The following is a 24,680-nucleotide window of genomic DNA, read 5'->3' as shown; positions in this document are numbered from 1 at the left end:
AATTCAGTAACACAGTTACCGTTACCAAACGGTGCGTTACTCCGTTATTTCTGGATACAGTGAAGCTTTTTTTCCCCACACGCGGAGACCAGAGGAAATGTAGTGGTGATGTGTGTGTGCGTTCAAAACCATGACGGTCATGGCGAGACCGCGGTGAAGTTAGTTTTACGTTGGATATTCGTTGGATATTGGACAGAAATGCCCCCAGAGCGAACGTCTGTTGAATATCCGACATAAAACTAACTTCACCGCGGTCATGGAGAGCCAAGAGACGGCGAGTTTCGCAACGTGGAGATATTGTCATTACAATAATCTCTGGTTTTTCACAGCGGTTTCGTTCCAAAAAGAACCCGTGATAAGTGAAATTCTTTTTACAATTAAAAAGGCTTCAAATTGCAGAGATCAGCACCGCCTCGTACGTATTTCCACTGCTCTTCTGAGCCGCTGCATCCCGACTCTAGCGTCTTTTTCTCCTAAAGCCGCGGTGCAGGTGAGTTTTTTCGAGAGAAGAAAATAGTTATAGGTCGTTTTGTCGCTTTTTTTTCTTCTGGGCAAAAAGATTCTTATAAACCGACACCATGGATTATATCTGAGACTGTAATGACCGATTCATCAAATGGTCCCGTTCTTGAGCTGCTGCTGAAGCTCATTGGCCGTTCTCAGCTTGTTGCTAAGAGACCAATGTTATTGATACAGGAAGTGAAGAAGTGGGGAGACTGTTTAGCCAATCAGAATGCAGAACACGATGCACAATGTAAATCCATACAGAACCTGCTGAAATGAAGGCTAGAGGGGATTAATGGGAGCATTTAAAATAATGAAGTAACTAGTAACGGTAACTAGTTACTATTTTTCAGTAACTAGCACAACACTGCTAGCAGGGGCGAAAATCCCGGGGGGGACAGGGGGGACAAGTCCCCCCCATTAGTAAAGCTGTCCCCCCCTAGAATCATTTGAGACAGAATTAATAATTTTGGAACAATGCAGTAGTATTTAGTAGTGATGCACCAAAATGAACATTTGTGGCCCAAACCGAAATCAAAAATAATAATAAACAGTAAAATCTCATTACACTTAAAACAAGACTCATCACTGGAAAAAAAAAAACAATTTTCACCTGTTTCAAGTAAATTTTCACTTGAAATAAGTAGAAAAATCTGCCAGTGGAACAAGATTTATCTTCTCATTACAAGCAAAAAAACCTTGTTCCACTGGCAGATTTTTCTACTTATTTTAAGTGAAAATCTACTTGAAAAGGGTGAAAATTGTTGTTTTTTCCAGTGATGAGTCTTGTTTTAAGTGGAATGAGATTTTTTAACTAAAAATGAGACATTTTAACTAGAAATAAGACAGATATTCTTGTACAGATTGTGGGTTTTTGTATCAGTGTATAATGTCAGATGTGTGTATTATTATTATTGTATTATTGCACCTTCCACCTAATACCATTGTTTTGTTTTGCTCTAAGAAAGCTCTTCTGCCTGTTTGAGATAGAGATGGAAATGTCAAAATGCTGTATTAAAGGAAGGATCAAACTTTTATTCCTTGTCCCCCCCTGGATTTATTCTCTAAAATGTTACTGTTTATTGTCCCCCCCAACTATGAAACGGGATTTTCGCCCCTGACTGCTAGAGTATAAAGATGGATAGCTGGCTAGCAACAGGGGGAATTACAAAGTTTGGAGGTGGGCCGTGAACATTTTTGGGACATAAAAGTGGGCCCTGAGTTGGAGAAGGTTGGGAGCCGCTGCTTTAGAAGGCAATTGCACCTGCAGGTCAGGACGATGCGTTCACTGTATTCCATTCATTATTCCTGCTGCGCTGCTGCCCCCCCTCCTCCTGTCCCGACTCGTCTGACTCGTCTGACTTCACCCTTTCCCTGGAATCCTTTACGCTGTTGTTTTTAAATCCCGTCACCAGGAAGTTTCTGATCAAATCTAATCCAGCAGCTGGAGGTGCAGCCGACTGTCTCTGACGGAAACCTCTACATGAAGGTAAAGTTATTATTATTATTATTATTATTATTATTATTATTATTATTAATAATAATAATAATATTATCATTATTATTATTATTATTATTATTATTATTATTATTATTATTATTATTATTATTATTAATAATAATAATAATAAAATGTGTTTATTGATTTTCCAATTATATTTATATTAGAACTTGGTATCCCAGACACATAAAATAAGTAAAAATAAATGCAAAAATCATCAAAATAAAACCGCAGCAATACATGCAAAAATAGATACAATGTATGCATATGGTATGGCATGAAAAGACAATGTAATGTATAAAACACATATCCATCCACTGCAAAAACTCAAAATCTTACCAGGAATATTTGTCTTATTTCTAGTTAAAATGTCAAATTTTTTGTCAAAAAATCTCATTACACTTAAAAAAAGAGTCATTACCAGAAAAATAACTTGTTATTTGACAATTTTCACCTGTTTTAAGTAAATTTTCACTTGAAATAAGTAGAAAAATCTGCCAGTGGAACAAGGCAGATTTTTCCACTTATTTTATATAAGTGAAAATCTACTTGAAACAGGTGAAAATTGTTGTTTTTTCCAGTGATAACTTTTGTTTTAAGCGTAATGACATTTTTCTTTACTAAAAATGAGACATTTTAAATAGAAATAAGACAGAAATTTAGATTTTTTGAGTTTCTGCATTTAGCTGGAGAAATTCTGGCTCATCCATCATTGATTTGACATTTTAACTAGTAAGATTTTGAGTTTTTGCAGTGCTTTATTAGATAGAGATTAATGTTGAAGTACAATCTAGGGAAAAAAGTAGAAATGTCAAGAAAAAAGTAAAAACTTCGAGAAAAAAGTTGAAATATCGAGAAAAAAGTTCAAATGTCGAGATTAAAAAGGAAAGGAAAAAGGAATAAAAAAGAGAAAAAAAGGAAAAAAAGGAAAGGAAAAAGAAAAAAAAAGAAGAAAAAAAGAAAAAAGACAAATATTCTTGTTAAGATTTTGAGTTTTTGCAGTGCACTGTCAGAAATTTCTCTTCAAAATGAGAAATTAACTTTAAAATATCTGTGCGTATCCCCCCGGGCTGTGAACTTCAGTTCCAGTTTTAGGGGAGACTTCACGTCTTGCACCCAGCGCTCACGAGAGGGAGGTTTGGGCTTTTTCCAGCTAAGAAGTATCAGACGTCATGCCAGTAGAGTTGAGAACGCTACAGCTTCCGCCTGGTGCCCAGATATTGGCGTCTCCTCAGGACGACCACAAATAATGCAGTCAATGGGTTGGGACTGATAATTGTCTTGTATCAGCCTGAGAATGAAGGCAACACATGCTGCATGTTTCTATATTAGTTACAACTGGGGGAGATTTATTCTTTCATTATGCACTTCGAGAAAAAAGACGAAAGGTTGAGAAAAAAGTTGAAATTTTGAGAAAAAAGTTGAAATTTCGAGAAAAAAGTTGAAATGTTGAGATTAATATTGAAGTAGAATCTTGAGAAAAATTATGAAATGTCGAGAAAAAAGTCGAAATGTCGAGAAAAAATTAAAAATTTCGAGAAAAAAGTCGCAATGTTGAAAAAAAGTCGAAATGTTGAGAAAAAAGTCAAAATTTTGAGAAAAAAGTTGAGATGTCGAGAAAAAAGTCAAAATTTCGAGAAAAAAGTCGAAATGTTGAGAAAAAAGTCGAAATGTTGTGAAAAAAGGACAAATTTCAACTTCATTCACGAAATGTCGACTTTTTTCTCTAAACTGTATTTTAACATTAATCTCATCATTTCGACTTTTTTCTCGAAGGGCAATTATGAAATGTCGAGAAAAAAGTCGAAATGTTGAGAAAAAAGTCTAAATGTTGAGAAAAAAGTCTAAATGTTGAGAAAAAAGTAAAAATTTTGAGAAAAAAAGTTGAAATGTCGAGATTAAAAAGGAAATGAAAAAGGAAGGCAAAAAGAGAAAAAAAGGAAAAAAAAGAAGAAAAAAAGGGAAAAAAGAAAGAAGAAGAAGAAACTAAACTTGAAGATTAATGCAAGATTAACTGCCCCATTGTGGACAAATAAAATTATTGATTGATTGATTGAAGACCAAGCGGTGAAAGCAGCACACCAAAAAATGTTGATGCAAGAAAAGCTCAGTTAAAAATATCCATCTTTTATTGTGAACGCTGACGCGTTTCGGCCGGAGCTTCTTCAGAACAAATTCCAAATTCATTGCATACTTTATCGGTTTTAAATGTCAGTTTTACCGCATGCCAAACCGCGGCGCACCTGCCAGTTCAAATGCTTTTCCAGAGAATCTTCATTCCTTCATTAATTACAGTATCAACCACAGAGATGCAGTTTCTGTAAATAGCCTGGGGAATCTGCAGTTCCTCGCCGGTTATTTTCATTTGCCCCAAAGAACTGTTCATGAAAAACGTCTGGAGGAAGGAGGAAGGATTTGAAACGAAATCAAAATAAATTTAGATTTTTATCTATTGTCATTTCAAACAAATTATCACTTCATCTTGGTAAAACAAAATGCATCATATTTGGGAGTAAGCCGGTGAGTTTAAGCAGAAACCTAACAATAAATAATACTGAAATTGAAATTCCTTGGAGTCATTTTTGGAAGATAAACTAAGCTGGAAATCGCACATAAATCATGTTAAATCTAAAATGTCAAAATCCATTACAATTCTGTACAAAGTTAAAGATTTCCTCTCTCAAAATGCATAAATCCCTTTATATTACTCATTGATAGCTCCATATATGACATACAGGACTGTCTCAGAAAATTAGAATATTGTGATAAAGTTCTTTATTTTCTGTAATGCAATTTAAAAAAACAAAAATGTCATACATTCTGGATTCATTACAAATCAACTGAAATATTGCAAGCCTTTTATTATTTTAATATTGCTGATTATGGTTTACAGTTTAAGATTAAGATTCCCAGAATATTCAATTTTTTTTAGATAGGATATTTGAGTTTTCTTAAGCTGTAAGCCATAATCAGTAATATTAAAATAATAAAAGGCTTGCAATATTTCAGTTGATTTGTAATGAATCCAGAATGTATGACGTTTTTGCATTACAGAAAATAAAGGACTTTATCACAATATTCTAATTTTCTGAGACAGTCCTGTACTGCATTGAGGTCTGGGGAAACACTTATAAAACAAATACCAATCCAATATTTTTATTACAAAAGAAAGCCATAAGAATCATCAGTAAAAAAACTTTTCCGTGAGTCGACCAGCCCACTATTCATCTGCTTAAAAATTCTGAAATTCAAGGACTTAGTTGATTATATTACAATACAAACCATGTACAAAGCCAGAAACAAACTTCTACCTCCAGAATGTGTTTAAAATGAGGGACACTAGACACAACATGATTTTATTAACTTTATTAATTGAAAAACTGAAAACCCGAACCGATGTAAAAAAATCACTGTGTTTATAAAAATTATGAAATTTCTCGTCACGGTATGAAAAATTAGGTTTGTCAACATCTGTACTGTTATATTTTGGGTTTTGAGCAATGCACTACTTTTTATTTTTGCTATGATAGGAAATTTAAGATTATTTTTGGGGTTTTTGAGCTATGCGCTATTTTTTATTTTTTTGCTATGATGGGATATTTGAGTTTACTGATTATTCATCTCAAAGTCTTGAGCTTTGTTCTTTTGTATTTGCTGTAACCAATGTAAGGTACCAGTAAAAGGGGTAGGTGTATATATAAGCCTTGCTTCTACCTCTTTATTTCCTGTTTAAATTTTAAATCACACTTTTTATATATATTTGAATGTGTTTCCAAATCACTTTGAATCTCATTGTTGTTGAATTGTACTACCTTTGATCCACTGATGGAAACTTCTCATTGTTTTCAGATGGCTGTGGTCACTTTTCTTGACGTGTTTTAAAGAATGTGAAAATGTGCCCGTGTATCTCTGGGTTCGTCGACAATTGTGTGTTTTATCCACTAAAGGGGAAGGAAAGTCATTTCTTGAGATTTCTACTTTTTTCTCGACATTTTGCTCGACATTTCGACTTTTTTTTCGACATTTCAACTTTTTTCTCAACATTTCGATTTTTTGCTCAACATTTCGACTTTTTTCTCGACATTTCGACTTTTTGCTCGACATTTCGACTTTTTTCTCGACATTTTTACTTTTTTCTCAACACTTCGACTTTTTTCTCGACAGTTTGAATTTTTTCGTGAAATATCAACTTTTTGCTCAACATTTCGACTTTTTTCTCAACATTTAGATTTTTTGCTCGACATTTCGACTTTTTTTCGACATTTCAACTTTTTTCTCAACATTTCGACTTTTTGCTCAACATTTCAACTTTTTGCTCAACATTTCGACTTTTTGCTCAACATTTCGACTTTTTGCTCAACATTTCGACTTTTTGCTCAACATTTCGACTTTTTTCTCGACATTTCGACTTTTTGCTCAACATTTCGACTTTTTGCTCAACATTTCGACTTTTTTCTCGACATTTTGACTTTTTTCTCGACATTTTGACTTTTTCCTCAACATTTTGACTTTTGTGTGTTTTATCCACTAAAGGGGAAGGAAGGTCATGTGAAATGGTTTGACGTGAGACACTTTTGCTTTTGTGAACAGGTCACCCAACAACAAAGGCAACGCGGGAAGAAAATACCACATAATGGATTTGTTTTCATTATTTAATGAGAGGTGAGTTGTTCATCTCTAACATGATTCTTCTGGATGTCTGAGCTCTGCAGTAACATCATACATCTATTTTTCACAGTATTGAACCTGAAGCTGAACATGGAGATGGATCTGACTCAGCTTCTGCAAAGAGGTCAGCTGTTACTTCCTGTGCAACATTCAGACGGGGGAAAAACGGGGGCCATATCTAGGATTTCATAATGGTCCGATGTGAATGTCCCACTAACACCGTGCTCTAACCGCATGCGACGCGAGCGAGCCCTGAACAGACCGACGTTAGTTTGGTGCCGATCGGACCTGTACTTTTCGATGGGCTTTGAAACTTCACCTTTTCCAACATTCGAACGGACGCCGTTGCCACAACATTTGACCAAACCAAGTAAAACTTGACCTGTGGCCTCCATATAGGACCTAGATTGGGCTTGCCAAGTCTCAACTCTGTGAACCCTCTGCAACGCCAACTAGCTCTGTGGAAGTCGTACAGCCACGGGACCAAAAGATCCTAGAAAAGGGCCTTCTGCATTGCAACATAGTCAAAAATCAGCCTCCCGGCTCAAATCGTTAGTGAATTATTAAAAAAACACACAAAAAAGGCCAGAAAAAGGCACCAAACACGGTGACCTTTGGCACTTCCGAAGGTCGCACGGGTCTGGACCTCGGCACAGTGGATGAGAGTCACCTCCTGATACAGAGTCTAGAATTTCAGCATCCTAGCTCAAAGCGTTAGTGAATTATGCAAAAAAAGACACGAAATAGGCCTTGCAGGCCCGAAAAGCAGCACATGCGGTGACCATTGACACTTCCGAAGGTCACACAGATCTGAAACTCTGGACAGTGGATGAGAGTCACCTCCTGATACAGAGTCTAGAATTTCAGCCTCCTAGCTCAAAGCGTTAGTGAACTGTGCAAAAATAGACACGAAATAGGCAAACCTATAACAATAATTAACAAACCTCCTGTGCCTACTGAGCATTAATAACATGTCATAATCGAAGGAGAACTAATTAAAACAGATGTCCTTAACATGAACCTACTGGATTATTGAATTATCAAGGACACTTTCGTGTTTTTGTGTTTAGAAATGTTAAAGATATTAAAAGAAAATCATAACACAAAGAGGAAAATACTGTGGCGAACAAGTTTGGAACAAGAAATGTTCCAAAAAGTATTGTTTTTAATGGACAAGATCCGGCATTTTACGTTGAATTCTATTGTTCAGGCTTTAAAATTCTAGCTAAATACATAAAAAAGGGAGGTGAGGTGTGAGCTTCATAACAAAACTTCTGTGCCTACTGAGCATTAATAACATGGGGTTAGCCATAGAAAGGGGCGATAACAGCCTCCTGCACCTACTAGTAGGTAGAGTAGGGCCCTACTGGCCCATATCTATGGGATGATTGTTATCGTTTTGTCCTTCATTCAATGGTATGACAGCAGTCAAATCGGGTGATGGATCCCATTGACTTTGCATAGTACCATATCCGTGGTGCTCCCGTTAAAACTTCAATAAAACACTGCTAAAACAGCGTTAAAAACATGCTTTTACAAACTGACAGTAACAAACAGTACCTTGCGTGACAAAAACTCATAATTTAGCCACTATAACAAAGAATAATATATAAATAATAATAATGTCATAATCCGTGTATATATCACGACCACGGATCCCATTGACTTCGCATAGTACTACATCCGTGGTGCTCCCATTAAAACCTCAATAAAACACTGCTAAAACTGCGTTAAAAACATGCTTTTACAAACTGACAGTAACAAACAGTACCTTGCACGACAAAAAACTCATAATTTAGCCACTATAACAAAGAATAATATATAAATAATAATAATGTCATAATCACGACAACGGATCCCATTGATTTTGCATGTTACAATAACCGTGGTGCTCACACGGAATTACACCATTTTCCGTGTATATACCACGGAAAATAGTGGTGAGAGGTCGTGGGCATTTCACAGATTTTTGTATGATCAGGTTGAACTATTCATTTTTAAACTATGTGTTTTTTTTATATATTTTTATCCCGATTTTTTCCCATTTTATCACCCAGTGCTCCTACCTAAGCTACAGTCCTGGGCATTGCTCCCTCTACCAACCCTAGTTCCTACACTGAGCTCAGGTCTCCTTAACCTGAGGAGTGAGCAGGCCGCATCTTTTCACCAGACAGGGTGGGGCTTCTCTAGCCGGACGTAGTGTGTGGAAGGATCACGTTATTCCGGCCAGATCCCCCCCACCCCATCTGGCTCCCCGGTTGGCCAGAGGGGGCAGTAAAGCCTAGGACTGTGTGCATGTTTTTGTGAAGGTAGCTCACATTGCTAATCTGTGGCATTTTTTTTAGCAATTATGTTTTAACAGGGATGTTTAGGCCACAAGGGCCCATCTAGAATGCTTCGCCCCCCCTGGGCTGGGACCCCTGCTCCGCCCCTGGCTGTGAGCGTTTACCAAATCCTATCGGAAAGGACCGTCACGCTACGTTGCACATGATCCAAGTGGTTTCTGTCCTTTCTGTGTTTTTCCTATCACACTAAGCTAATTCACGGAGCAGGAATGGTAGGAAGGAAAAACTGTATGTTTTTCCAGCCATGATTTCTTTATGAAACATTTAGCACAGGAATTAGCTCAAACCTAACCTTGATCACAGCTCAATCCAGTCAAAACAGCGTAAATATCTATGATGAGACGGGAAACTGACACTGATTAATGTTTTTTTCAGGAGGAAGAAGGAGACATCAGATTGCCTCGGTAAGAGATCAGTGACATCAAATGTTAAACGCCAGCCCATAGCTCCTGGTGGAAGTATTGGTGGGTTAAACGCAGAGGACTGACTTCGAGGTGTTTCTTGAGATATACAAATAAACAAATAAAGACTATTATTAAGTATCCTCCATGGCCATTGCAGCACTAGGTTTACCAGTCAGTGTAGTTCCTACGATTCTGGTCACCGTTAACTCTTATCGACCCTAAACTATTCATTGTACCCTCTTACCATTGTTTTTACCTTGTTTTCTATTTTCCTTCGCTGACCCTGGTACATTTCTTTGGATATAAAATCTTTTCTCCAAGAGAAAAGATTGCTGTTACCATCAGGTGGAGATCAGTTGACACCTCAGAGCCCCTCGCAACCGAAGTGACCAAATTGTTTCTTCAAATTCAGAAAAACAGAGACAATCATAGTAGTTGTTCTGTTTCTGCCACAAATTTAATCTGATGACAAAGAAGAACTAGACCATGTGAAATTTCTAAATTAGGACACTCAACAAGATACAGTATGTCTCCAACATTTACTGCAGACACAACAGACCAACGTTTGAGTGACATTCATGTCTTTTATTCCTCCCTGCAGAGAAAATCCTTGAAAAGATTCGGCCAGAGTTTGTTAACAGATCGACAGAGGCAAACCTCAAACAGCTCATTGACTTGATCAGATCCGATGGTGTCCTCAATCCTTCAGAGGAAAAGCATATTCTCGAGAAGAACCAAACCACAGAAGATAAGGCGCGAGACTTCTTCGACTGTGTCGTGAAAAAAGGACATCCAGCCCGCAGGATGATGCTGAAACATCTGCAAAGCAAAGATCCATCACTGTGCCAAGACCTGGATTTGAGATTTGATAAGTCTGTTCGTAAAGGTAGGAACGTACACACGTTGAGTGCATCACGTACAGCTCGCATCACCTTCACTGTGAAAGGATGTAATGTTAGTCATTTTCTGATGTATGCTGAGAAAAGGAGGAGTCTCTTCACCTCCAGACCTCCGTACTTTACTCTGAAGTGTCATGCTTTAAGGTTTTTGTGTTTAGGATTTGTTTTCCACTTCTGATTCTACTCTACTCCAAAACTTTGGATAAAAAGATAAGTCTTTATGGTGATGATGTACTACTGTTCCTCCAGAACTCACAAACCCCTCTGTCACAGACAATTGCACTCATAGATGGATTTTCATTGCTATCTGACTATTCTATCAACTGGTCCAAATTTCCAGAATACAGCAACTACTAAATTACAATCAGGAAACATCAGATATCTAGGCATAAACATCTCCCCTAGGCTGTCAGAGCTAACAAAACTAAGCTCTTTAAAAAAATTAAATTTGATCTTACCCAATGGAATTCCCTTCCCATTTCATTGATAATTGCCACCATCAAAATTATGGTTTTACCAAAAATAAATGATCTTTTTTCAATGATACCTTTCAAACCCCATTCCTCTTGGAAGGGGGTTTGAATAGTATCTCTTAGATAATCGCAGTAGCCTCGGCTTGATTTAGTTTTAGAGACCTGGGGCCTCATTTATAAAAGAGTGCGTAGGATCCATACTAAAAGTGCACGTAAACCCAAAAGCCGAAAATGGCGAGCTCAAAAACAATCTGGATTTATAAAACTGCGTGCACGCACACTTGCACACAATGTTCTCTTTATAAAACACAGTCCAGCTGGAGGGTTGCGCAGTTGAATTCACCTCATACCCCGCCCTCTACACGCCCACTTCATACCATAAATGGTTTACGCAAACTACTTTATGACAGTATTTGCATATGAATGAGCCTGCTGAGCATGAGCAGCGGCTCCTGCAGTCTGTTTCTGCTGTGTCAGGATGAATGAGACGTGTCTAGCCGGAGTTCTGCCGAGGCGTCCTACCTCGGCAGAACATACTACCGTACGATCCCCGTTTCTTTCAACTCAGTTTGTTTTCTTTCAAAGTATTTTTCATAAAAATAGACGATTTAACAGCAGGAAGTCAGAATGTGCTTCCACATAGATCCATGTGTATGACGCTTCGGTGAAAGAAAAAAAGCCCGTCAAATCACGCTTCCACATAGATAGATAGATAGATAGATAGATAGATAGATAGATAGATAGATAGATAGATAGATAGATAGATAGATAGATAGATAGATAGATAGATAGATAGATAGATAGATAGATAGATAGATAGATAGATAGATAGATAGATAGATAGATAGATAGATAGGGGCTTTGTGCCTCAAGCCCCACAATACGGTTTGACATACATGCACAAAAATCCATACACACCTGTATCATGTTGCAACTTAAAGAAAAGTCTCTTGGAGCCATGGCTGAAACCAAACAGGAAGTTGGCCATTTTGAATTAATCATGTAAATTTGGCGCAATTTATGCCATTTTCATGTGTCATACTTTCACGAACTCCTCCTAGCAGGATCGTCCGTTCGACATAAAACTCGCTCATGAGACACAAAGGCGTTAACCATGAAAAGTTATCAAAATTGTGAGTTTTCGTGAAATGGCGTGGCTGTGGCACCGCACCAAATTTCAACGTTAAACAGGAAGTTCAAGTGATACTAGTAGCTGATTGGTCAATATATGAGTCCCTATTTTCTGCCATAACTTTTGAATGGTTTGACATAAAGAGTCGTGGGTGGTGTCATCTGACTCAGTTTTGAGTCCTTGACCTTTAATTTCCACCAAAATTGCACACGTGAGGCCCTGTTCATCGCAGCTTGCAGCTTTAATTCAAAATCAGAATCAGGTTTTATTGGCAGGTTAGAAAAACATGTATTTGACTTCGGATACACCGGCGGCGACACAATGGTATTATGTGCCTATTTTTCCAAGGGTAACTCTGGGATAGGGGGGGAGGAGAAAAAAACACATCTTCATACTGAGTATAATACGCAGTGTCCAGGTGCAAAAAACACCTCAGCACCTAAACCAACAACATCATCAAAAGACTTGCCTGTGGGTGTTGGGGGGGGGGGGGGGGGGGGGATCCCGGCACAGGGCATCCAAGTGATCGCTGCAGCTTCGTGGCGCTCAAAACCACGTTGGAGTGGCTGATAAGAGGGGGGGCCGGGAAGGCGTTGAGAATGAGTGAAGTGGAGGCTATCAGTAGGTGTGTGTGTGTGAGCAGTAAGTTTGTGAAACTTCGCCCCAGAGCTGCTCCTCAGCCATTGTCCTTGATGTTATCAGACGGCCCGGTACAGTTCTGATTCAGGTCCACAGATGTTCCTGGGAAGGGGAGGGTTAGTGGGGGCAGAGTCCCTTGTTTACATTCCACCAGGGAGATTGTGACTGGAGCAGCCGGCCAAGCTGCTCTGTCAAGATCAGATTATAGAATCAACAATTGTATTGAAAAGAAACAGGCAGACTAATTTTCCGTCTGCCTTAAGTCTCTGGTTCATCAATGGCGACTCCAATCAGACGAATTTGTGATCAATTCCCGCCAAGCCGAGCTTCCAATTTCTCCAAGGTCTTCTCCATCTTGCCAATGAGCTCAAAGACCGCCGCCAGCCTGCGATTCTGTTTAAGAATCACATCCAGCTTGCGGTTTTGCTCTCCCAGCGTTAAAGTCTGAGTGTTGGTCCAGAGCTTTTTCCCCTCAGCCACGTCCGGCAGGTCGGAAAGGGCCAGAACAGCTGTCGATGACTTACGCGTTTGTCGATAGACCAGGAATCGCCCCCCTCCGATTAGGAGAAATCCTGCTATCATAAATCAAATTATGAAGCATCTTCCACGTCCTTGACAGACAAGATCGCCAGACACAACGGCCTCCAATGCTTACAGGAATCCATAATGTATCCGGCAAAAAATGTCCCATCGGGGCAGGAGGGCTCCCTTACCCCCCGACTTCTCGTCACAAAAATTTGGTTAATTGTGCTGAGAGACCAGTTAATCAATTCCATGATTGTAGAGTTTCGGAGGAGTGAAAAAGAAAAAGAAGAGAGGCTCTGAAGACAAGACAGGACAAAAAGCAGCAGCAGGGCAGATAGGGAGGGAGAGGAGCAGCCTTCACAGAGAACCGGAAGAAAAATTATAAGAATACATAAGAATTATAATCTTATCTGTCCTTTTGTCTGTTAGAGCTCCTTGAAACATGTCAGGCTGAACTCAAGTCTAAACTGACGAACAGTTTGAAGCATATCTTTGAGGGATGTGCTACACAAGGAAAGTCGGTCCGACTGAAAGACATCTACACAAAGCCCAACATCACAAAGGGGGACACTGAGGAGGTCAAGGTTAAACATGAAGCCATCCGAACAATAATTACGAAGGGAGAGGCTGGAATCGGGAAAACACTGGTAACACAGAAGTACAGTCTGGACTGGGCTCAAGGCAAAGACTACAAGAACATCCAGTTGGTGTTTCCATTCACCTTCAGAGATCTGAACGGGCTGAAAGAGAGAAACATCAGCTTGGTGGAACTTGTTCATGAATTCTTCAAGGAAACTGCAGAAATCTTTTATTTTGAAGAGTTCCACGTCGTGTTCGTCTTTGATGGTCTGGATGAGTGCCGACTTTCTCTGGACTTCCGCAAAAATAAAACTGTAAATGACCCTAGAAAGATCACCTCAGTGGACGTGCTGCTGACAAACCTCATCATGGGAAACCTGCTTCCTTCTGCTCATCTCTTGATCACCACACGACCCGCAGCAGCCAATCAGATCCCTCCGGGGTGTGTTGACTTTGTGACTGAAGTCAGAGGGTTCACGGACCCACAGAAGGAGGAATACTTCAGTAACTGGTTCAGAGATAAGGCGAAGTCCAGCACGATCATCTCCCACATCAAGACATCACGGAGCCTCCACATCATGTGCGAAATCCCAGTTTTCTGCAGGGTCACTGCTACGGTTCTGGAGAAAGTCCTGAAGACCAGAGAGCAAGCAGTCCTACCCAAGACCCTGACTGAGATGTACATCCACTTCCTGTTGGTCCAGACCAAACAGAAGAAGGTCAAGTATGACGGAGGAGCTGAGACTGATCCAGAGAACAGGAAGATGATTGAGTCTCTGGGAAAACTGGCTTTTGAGCAGCTGCAGAAAGGAAACCTGACCTTCTATGAACCAGACCTGAGGGAGTGTGGCATCGATATCACAGAAGCTTCGGTGTGCTCAGGAGTCTTGACGGAGAACTCTGAGGTGAAAGATGAGTACCAGGACAAGGTCTTCTGCTTCGTCCACCTGAGTGTTCATGAGTTTCTTGCTGCTCTTCATGTCCATCTGACCTTCATCAACTCTAGAGTCAACTTGCTGAAAGAACTGAGATCCATTTGGACTGTTTGGAATGTTTTTGGAACCAATTCAACCTCTTTCTACCAGACAGCTGTAGACAACGCCTTACAGAGTCCAAACGGACACCTGGACTTGTTCCTCCGCTTCCTCCTGGGTCTTTCACTGGAGACCAATGAGAAGCTCCTACGAGGTCTGCTGACATTTAAAGAAAGAAGTCTGCATGGCAATCAACAAATAGTCCAGTACATCAAGAAGAAGATCAGTGAGGATCTGTCTGCCGAGAGAAGCATCAACCTGTTCCACTGTCTGAATGAACTGAACGATCGTTCTCTGGTGGAGGACGTCCAACAATCTCTGAGATCAGGTCCTCTGTCCAGAGATAAACTGTCTCCTGCTCAGTGGTCGGCTCTGGGCTTCATCTTACTGTCATCAGGAGAAGATCTGGAAGTGTTTGATCTGAAGAAATACTCAGCTTCAGAGGAGGTTCTGCGGAGGCTGCTGCCGGTGGTCAAAGCCTCCAAGAAAGTTCTGTAAGTACAAAGACTTGCTTTTAAAAACAAGGGTGGTTGTTATGATCAAAGAGGGGAGCTCTAGGTTTGTTAAATCATATCTATAAGATATATTACAGTTTGTTCCTGTTCATGAGGTTTCTTCTGCAAAGATGAGGGTGTGCTTGGGAAGTATAATCCAGAATCACAGCATCAATGTTCATTGCTATGCTGATGACACGCAGTTGTATTTGTCTATGAAACCAGATGAAACAGAACCATTAGCTAAACTTCAAACATTTCTTAAGGACATGAAGGAGTGGAGGTTCACTAATTTTTTGCTTCTAAATTCTGATATAACAGAGGTTATTATTTTTGGCTTGAAACAGTTGCTGCAGTCTGATTGGATAATATCTAAAGTGATGTCAATTTGCGAACTATTAGTCGATTTTACTGGCTGTGAAGATTTTATACAGGTGTGAATCACCTAAATTGGTTTTATAGTTTAGTTGCTGCTAGTTGCTGCCGTCACTGTAACCTGGAGGTTCTCAGGTCCGAAATATCAGTTTTTGTAAATACCCAGCTACGTGGAAACGTGGCCTAAATGTTCCAAAACAACCAGTCTTGAAAGTAACAAACCTCTAAAATCTCTCTGCTGCCAGTGGACAAAGTTTCACTAAAAAGTTCTGGAAGTTTTTATTCAATCACTGTTTTTAATACATCACTATCTTTTCAACAACAGAAACATAATCTCTCGTTTTCTTAATATTCTCTTGACAGACTGAGTCAGTGTAAACTCTCAAAGTCCAGCTGTGAAGATCTCTCTTCAGTTCTCAACTGTCCCTGCTCCAGAGTGACAGAACTGGAGCTGAGTAACAACAACCTGCAGGATTCAGCAGTGAAGAAGCTGTCTGTTGGACTGAAGAGTCGTCACTGTAACCTGGAGGTTCTCAGGTTAGTATGATGGGATGTTGGACCCGAGTGCTACAACGTCAAAATAATTCATTGAAGATTGTAGGGGTGTAGGGGTGTCAAGACCTCCCTGAGATATGACCTGGAACAAACACCCACAGCTCAGCAACTGGTCCACATGGGGGCGCTAGAACATCCCGAAGAGGTCACTGATACAAACACACCCAACATTTATCAAATGAAACCAGTTTTATAGTTTAGTTGCTGAAAAACTTCAGTGACACCGGTACGACTATGTAACAAACCTCTACAATATATCTGCTGCCATTGGACAAAAACTGTACGTTTTTATTCAATCAAACATGATCTTTTCAATAACAGACATAATCCCTTGTTCTCTTAATATTCTCTTGACAGACTGGAAGACTGTAAACTCTCAGACTCCAGCTGTGAAGATCTGTCTTCAGTTCTCAGCTCTCAGTCCTCCAAACTGACACAACTGGACGTGAGTAACAACAACCTGTGGGATTCTGGAGTGAAGTTTCTTTCTGATGGACTGAAGAGTCTTCACTGTAACCTGGAGGTTCTCAGGTTAGTATGATGGGATGTTTGAATTGAGTGCTGTGAGGTCGATACCCATGATACCCAACGATACCCAAGATACCCAACGATACCCACGACACCCAACGATAGCTGCAATATCCAACGATACCCAAAGATACCCAACGATACCCACGATACCCAACGATACCCAACGATAGCTGCAATATCCAACGATACCCAAAGATACCCAACGATACCCACGATACCCAACGATAGCTGCAATATCCAACGATACCCAAAGATACCCAACGATACCCACGACACCCAACGATAGCTGCAATATCCAACGATACCCAAAGATACCCAACGATACCCACGATACCCAACGATAGCTGCAATATCCAACAATACCCAAAGATACCCGTGATACCTGCGATACCCAAAGATACTTGCGGTACCCAACGATACTCAACGGTACCCACAATACCCACAATACCCGTAGTACCCGCGATACCCACCGATACCCGCAATACCCACCAATACCCAAGATAGCCAAGATACCTAACATGAAACCAAGATTCCTAGCAGAACATGTGGGCACAAGTGTGGTGGAATCTAGATGCTTATCTAAGGATGTAAGGAATGACTGGACAGAAGATAAGTTCAGTCTTGGACAGATTTAGCTGAAGAGGGAGTATAATGGATTTTGTTCTGGTAAAAGGATACCTTGGCGGCCTAAGCTCAATGTGAAAAATGAAAGTTTTTTGTCTGTACTCAGACAAGTCAGTGAGCTCTTTGGACTTGCGCAACTTTCTTTCTGCTGCCCAAAATCCAGCTCTGTGTTCTCTCAGAACCTCTGTGATCCATGGGCTGGGAGGTTTCTGTCAGGCTGGCTTGGACACCAGAGGACAGAGTTTATCCAGAGAGGAGCTGAGTGATGAGTGTTTCTGTAGCCTCATCAACAGATAGTGTGGAAAAGTCTAAGAGGGGAAGGAGGTTAGAGTAGACCTCATTAGATAGCTGTGTAGGACTGAGCGATCGTAAGTTTCTGCGGTAGGAAACCATCATTGGAGTCAGCTGAGTGACTTGAAGGAGAAGTTAACCAGGAAGTGGTCTCAGAGATGCAGTGGTGTGAAACAAACGTTGGCTGTAGTGCAGTTTCTGGTCAGCACCAGGTCCAGGATGTGACCAACTTTGTGTGTTGGAGGAGTCGGGACCAGCGGAAGATTGAAAGAGTGGATGAGAGCCAGAATCTCATTTGCCTGTATTTTGCTGATGTGAATGTTCATATCTCCTATCTATGTTGCCTCCTGGAGGGCGGTAATAAGTGGAGAGCCATCATCAGGGATGTCAGAGAGAATCATGTCCAGTTCAGAGACTCATCTATGTTGCCTCCTAGAGGGCGGTATATGACCCGGATGGAAGCAGTGGAGGGCTTTAAGATCTTTACTGCGTGATATTTGAGTGATGAGCAGTTAGCAACAGGGCCGATGGATGTGAAAATCCACTTTTTGGACATTAGAAAGCCTGTACCGCCTCCTCGTCCAGCAGAGCGAGGTGTTTGAGTGAATTCTGCATCTACGGATACAGCAGCTGGTGTAGCTGGGTTTTTCTGGGCGGATCCAAGTCTCTGTCAGGGTTAGCATCTGCATGCAGATCTTTACCCTACGTGGTCTTAACCTGAAGTGGACAGTAACAACGCTGACGCTTCAGGGCCCCTAGTTTGGTGAAATACCAGAAGTCGACTGAGCTGCAATCACTAGGCTAATTGCGACTGGCTGAAACCGCCTCTTCCTGCTTCCCCCGAGCAGTTTACAAAACAGTGGGTGTGGCCCGCGCCAACGACCTCAACTGTTAGACAGAGAGAGAATCAGACAACAAAAGAAACATAATATCTTGTTCTCTTAATATTTTCTTGACAGACTGGAAGACTGTAAACTCTCAAAGTCCAGCTGTGAAGATCTGTCTTCAGTTCTCAGCTCTCAGTCCTCCAAACTGACACAACTGGACGTGAGTAACAACAACCTGCAGGCTTCTGGAATGAAGTTTCTTTCTGATGGACTGAAGAGTCGTCACTGTAACCTGGAGGTTCTCAGGTTAGTATGATGGGATGTTTGAATTGAGTCTACCTCTAAAATCTCTGCTGCCAGTGGACAAAGTTTCACTAAAAAGTTCTGGAAGTTTTTATTCAATCAATCTTTTCAACAACAGAAATATTATATCTTGTTCTCTTAATATTCTCTTCACAGACTGAGTCAGTGTAAACTCTCAATGTTCAGCTGTGAAGATCTCTCTTCAGTTCTCAACTGTCCCTGCTCCAGAGTGACAGAACTGGAGCTGAGTAACAACAACCTGCAGGATTCAGCAGTGAAGAAGCTGTCTGTTGGACTGAAGAGTCGTCACTGTAAGCTGGAGGTTCTCAGGTTAGTATGATGGGATGCAGTCATAATAATTCATTGTAATCAGTGATTAACTGGGTAGAAACATGGTCTGCCGTAGTAACAGCATCTCAGCTGGAAACAGGACCAAACTGGACAACCTGGTCCAATAGACCAGTGACCTCATGTACAAACAGGAAAATTCGTAGACTTCAGGTTCATCGGTCAGTTTTAGTTGCCTTTAACCAACGTTTCAGTGAATCAGTTATCACCTTCAACATAACAGCCTGGTTTTGTTCATTGTCCAACATACAACACAGCCTACTAAACAAAATCATAACCGTGAGTAGTAAAATAATCGGACTGTCACAGGAACCATTACACAGCATTTACAACAGAAGGACTAAACAAAAAGTTTTCCAGATGGCGTCAGAATCTGCACACACATTGCATAGCCACTACAGTCTCCTACCCTCAGGCCTGAGATACAGATCCCTCACTTTTAGAACTAAGATCTTAGAGGAACATGCCATCTTTGCTGCAGTCTGATTGGATAATCTCTAAAGTGACGTGAATTTGTGATGCGTTAGTCGATTTTACTGGCTGTGAAGATTTTATAGAGGTGTCAATCACTTATTTCTATCAAGACCTTCCTGAGATATGACCTAGAACAAACACCCACAGCTCAGCAACTGGTCAACATGGTCCACGCTAGAACATCCTGAAGAGGTCACTGATACAAAAACAGCAACACGCCCGCACCAACGACCTCAACTGTTAGGCAGAGAGAGAATCAGGCAACAACCGAAACATAATCTCTTGTTCTCTTAATATTCTCTTTACAGACTGGAAGACTGTAAACTCTCAAAGTCCAGCTGTGCAGATCTGTCTTCAGTTCTCAGCTCTCAGTCCTCCAAACTGACACAACTGGACGTGAGTAACAACAACCTGCAGGATTCTGGAATGAAGTTTCTTTCTGATGGACTGAAGAGTCGTCACTGTAACCTGGAGGTTCTCAGGTTAGTATGATGGGATGTTTGAATTGAGTGCTGTGAGGTCATAATTAGTGCCACGGCTGCGCAAGAGGCACTATTGTTATCCTGCATGTTTATTTTTTTTATTCATTTTCCGGACAGATTTCGGTTTGCTACTCCTCCTACAGATCTCAGAGGACCCAGGCGCATCATATATCAAAACCTGCGGCTCGATCGGGAATAGTGTGCTATGACTTTTGGTGTTGAAATTCCCATTTCTCCCAAAGTTATTCCCCAAAAACCCGCCAAAAAAACCCATTCAAAGTGGATGGGAAAAAGTAAAACAAAAAAGCCAAAATTCTCATTTTTTCTGAGTCACCTAACTTTCTCATACTTGAACGTAGAAATGTCATTCAAACTTCAAAACGGAGGAAAACTTCTCTTCTCTCTCCAAACAACAGATAGTTTTTTCCTAAGATGTACACTTTTCAAGATATGAGCAGACAAGAGAGGACTGGAAATCACTTTTTTGTCAAATCTAGAATGCGGGTGTCGGTTGCTAGAGTGGGAGAAACAGTAAAAAAATAACCTGAATTTTTATTTGTAACTCGAGCTCATGGCCAAACCGTAAAAAGGTGACAAATAATTTTTGGTCAGAATGTAGACATAGGTCTTGGGATTAATAAAATGTGACTTTGACAGGCGGTGTATGCACAAAATTCAAATGGGGGGGGTAGAGCGCCGCCAATACCTGTTTCGTTCTCCATTGACTGTAATGTAATCAAACGTTTTCTTCAAAAGAATCTCACTCTGTATTTGCACTGAGCTTACTCAGTCATTTTAAGTAATATCTGAATAAAATTAAGATTGGAACATCGGAGTGATTTGAGACCTTGTCAGAAGCCAAAATCTTGGTTGAACCCTGCAGGACACCATAGCAGACCCTAGCACTGAACCCTGCAGGACACCATGACGGACCCTTGACTGTTCTGAAGAAACTTCATGTACATGAACAAACTGGAATCCGTCAGATAGATATGATTTAAACCAACGTAGAGCTGTCCCTTTAATCCCAACAACATGCTCTAACCTGTGCAGTAAAATTCAGATTCAGATTCAGATAAACTTTATTCATCCCCGAGGGGCAATTCAGGACAACTAAGCAGCAATACAAGTACAGTAAATCCGCTCAGCTGCCGGCTGGTCGACCACAACGAGCAGCGACCCGAAACCGGAACAAAGCAGAGAAAGGGTGACGTTGGGGATGGGGGAGGGAGGAGGGAAAAAAAGGCATCTTCACACTGTGTATATACACAATGAGAAAGTGCAAAAAAACACCTCAGCACAGAAAGCACATGCCAAATTTACATCAACTTCACAAGACTTATAGCCAGGAAGGCGTTGAAAATAGGGAGGTGTGGTTATCAGCAAATGTATGTGTAGCGGTAAGTCCGTGAACTTCGCTCAGAGCTGCTCTCAGCCAATGTCCTTGGTGTTATCAGACGGCTCGGTCAGTTCTGAAAACAGGTCCGCGGGTGATCTGGAGAGGGGAGGGTTAATCGGGGCAGAGTCACCTTGTTTACATTCCACCAAGGAGATTGTGACTACAGCAATCAGCCAAACCGCTCTGTCAAGGCCAGATTATAGAATCAACAATTTTATTGAAAAGAACAGGCAGAGCAGTAATTTTCCGTCAGCCTTAAGTCTCTGGTTCATCAATGGCGACTCCAAACAGACGAATTTGTGATCAATTCCGGCCAAGCCGAGCTTCCAACTTCTCCAAGTTCTTATCCATCTTGCCAATGAGCTCAAAGACTGCCGCCAGCCTGCGATTCTGTTCAAGAATCGCATCCAGCTTGCGGCCTTGCTCCTCCAGCGTTAAAGTCAGAGTGTTAGTCGCAGCGCTGATCCCTTCAGCCACGTCAGGCAGCCCGGAGAGGACCAAAGCAGCTGTCGACGACTTACGCGTTTGTCGATAGATGAGGAATCCCCCCGCTCCAATTAGGAGAAATCCTGCTATCATAAATCAAATTATGAAGGCATCTTCAACGTCCTTGACAGACAATATCGCCAAACACAACGGTTTCCAATGTTTCCAGGAATCCATTGTGTATCCCGCAAAAAAAGTCCCATCGGGGCAAGAGGGCTCCCTAACCCCCTGACTTCTTGTTGCAAAAATTTTGCTCGATTGTGCTGAGAGACCAGTTAATCAATTCCATGATTGTAGAGTTTTGGAGGAGTGAAAAAGAGAGACTCTGAAGACGAGACAGGACAAAAAGCAGTAGCAGGGAAGATAGATAAGGGAGAGGAGCAGAGAAGCGGCAGAGCCAGAAGAGAAATGCCATGATCTACAGTGACAAAAGCAGCACTGAGGTCCAGTAGAACCAGTATGGAGACTAATCCCTTATCTGAGGTCCAGTAGAACCAGTATGAGGTCCAGTAGAACCAGTATGAAGTCCAGTAGAACCAGTATGAGGTCCAGTAGAACCAGTGCTGTCTCTGTGCTATGATGCATTCTGAACCCTGACTGAAAAACTTCAAACAGATAATTTCTATACAAATAGTCACATAACTGGCTTGAAACTGGCTTTTCCAGAATTTTAGATACGAATGGAAGGGTGGAAATTGGTCTATAATTAGCTAAAATGTCTGCGTGACAAGAGAGATTGACGACTGAGGTCTATAGGACTGAAACAGTCTAGAGTCATGTTGTTACTCCATTTGAGCTCAGCCTTCGTTGCGGTGCTGATGGGGCAACTGTACGCTGGAGGAGCAGCTGAAAAACCTCAGTGACAAGGGTACGACTAAATGTTCCAAAACAACCAGTCTGGAACGTAACAAACCTCTAAAATCTCTGCTGCCATTGGACAAAGTTTCACTAAAAACTTCTGGAAGACAACAACAACAGAAACATAACCTCTCGTTTTCTTAATATTCTCTTGACAGACTGAGTCAGTGTAAACTCTCAACATTCAGCTGTGAAGATATTGCTTCAGTTCTCAGCTCTCAGTCCTCCAAACTGACAAAACTGGACCTGAGTAACAACAACCTGCAGGATTCTGGAATGAAGTTTCTTTCTGTTGGACTGAAGAGTCGTCACTGTAAGCTGGAGGTTCTCAGGTCAGAAATATCTGTTTTTGTAAATACCCGGCTACGTGGAAACGTGGCCTAAATGTTCCAAAAAATAAAACAGTCTTGAAAGTAACAAACCTCTAAAATCTCTCTGCTGCCGGTGGACAAAGTTTCACTAAAATTCTGGACGTTTTTATTCAGTCACTGTTTTTAATGCATCACTATCTTTTCAACAACAGAAACATAATCTCTTGTTCTCTTAATATTCTCTTGACAGACTGGAAGACTGTAAACTCTCAAAGTCCAGCTGTGCAGATCTGTCTTCAGTTCTCAGCTCTAAGTCCTCCAAACTGACGAAACTGGAGTTGAGTAACAACAACCTGGAGGATTCTGGAGGGAAGATTCTTTCTGATGGACTGAAGAGTGGTTACTGTAACCTGAAGGTTCTCAGGTTAGTATGAGGGGATTTTGTGGTCATGATAATTCATTGTAGTCAATAATTGACTGGGTAGTAAAATATTTTCAAGATTGTTGAAACTCAGGAGAACTCTGTCAGGCTCTGCGAGAAGAGAACTCTTCGTACAGCGACTGGGCTTCAGCTACTCTGGCTGCTTTTTCAATTAAGCACCAGAACCACCACCCAAAAAATTATTACCGGCATTTGAGACTTGCGTTCTTCCAGGGACACAACACACCAGGTTTGGAGGAAGACAATACTTTTAAGTTTCTTTCCTTTCTCGCACTGAGTGGCAAAAACGGCTGCAACTACTGGAGAAGACGGGATAACAGCCGATTATCAGCTTAAATTAGCGTCAGTTGGACTTAACAGTGACACGTACAGTTACCCCAAGAACCAGTGGTCCATGGACATTAATATTTGGTACAGTTACCAAGAACCAGTGGTCCATGGACATTAATATTTGGTACAGTTACCAAGAACCAGTGGTCCATGGACATTAATATTTGGTACAGTTACCAAGAACCAGTGGTCCATGGACATTAATATTTGGTACAGTTACCAAGAACCAGTGGTCCATGGACATTAATATTTGGTACAGTTACCAAGAACCAGTGGTCCATGGACATTAATATTTGGTACAGTTACAAAGAACCAGTGGTCCAACTGCTTTTAGTCTGGCCCGTCACCTAGGACGTGTTTGCCATGGGAGACCCTACCAGGAGCGTAATGCCCATGACAACATAGTTCCTAGGATCACTGGGGCAACACAAACCCTTCAACCACAGTAAGGTGGCGGTTCAAGGAGGGGTTAAGTAAGGGGAAATAATTAACTTTAATGCAGTATTTTACTAGAGGGCAATTAAATATTTTTATTACGGTAATTTATATGTCCACTAGAGGGCAAATAAGTAAAGTTTAATGCAGTAATTTATGCGTCAATGGGAGTGCAAGTAGATACATTTTAATGCAGTAATTTATATGTCCACTACAGGGCAAATAAGTAATTTTAATGCAGTAACTTATATGTCCACTAGAGGGCAAATGAGTAATTTTAATGCAGTAAGTCATATGTCCACTAGAGGGCAAATAAGTAAAGTTTAATGTGTGCAAGTAAATGTATCGGAGTTTGCCCAACCAGTCTACATGTGTTTTGTGGATCTGGAGAAGGCATTTGACCGTGTCCCTC

General features: G+C 40.9%; 1 protein-coding gene across 1 annotated transcript; it reads left to right on the top strand.

Annotated features, from left to right (window-relative positions):
* Positions 1 to 1,917: 1,917 nt before the first annotated feature.
* On the top strand, positions 1,918 to 23,495 carry LOC133425146 (NACHT, LRR and PYD domains-containing protein 14-like). The gene is made up of 13 exons (XM_061715826.1): positions 1,918 to 1,993; positions 6,596 to 6,667; positions 6,744 to 6,797; positions 9,394 to 9,422; positions 10,024 to 10,308; positions 13,520 to 15,197; positions 15,936 to 16,109; positions 16,485 to 16,658; positions 18,533 to 18,706; positions 18,860 to 19,033; positions 19,834 to 20,007; positions 22,909 to 23,082; positions 23,312 to 23,495. Exons 2-13 carry the CDS (start codon positions 6,639 to 6,641, stop codon positions 23,493 to 23,495), a joined length of 3,303 nt encoding a protein of 1,100 aa, XP_061571810.1. The 5' UTR covers positions 1,918 to 1,993; positions 6,596 to 6,638.
* Positions 23,496 to 24,680: the final 1,185 nt, after the last annotated feature.

Source organism: Cololabis saira, chromosome 24 (assembly GCF_033807715.1).
Source record: "Cololabis saira isolate AMF1-May2022 chromosome 24, fColSai1.1, whole genome shotgun sequence".
Taxonomy (NCBI): domain Eukaryota; kingdom Metazoa; phylum Chordata; class Actinopteri; order Beloniformes; family Belonidae; genus Cololabis; species Cololabis saira.
Note: the sequence above shows the minus strand (reverse complement) of the source record. Positions and strands in the feature narration are given on the sequence as shown.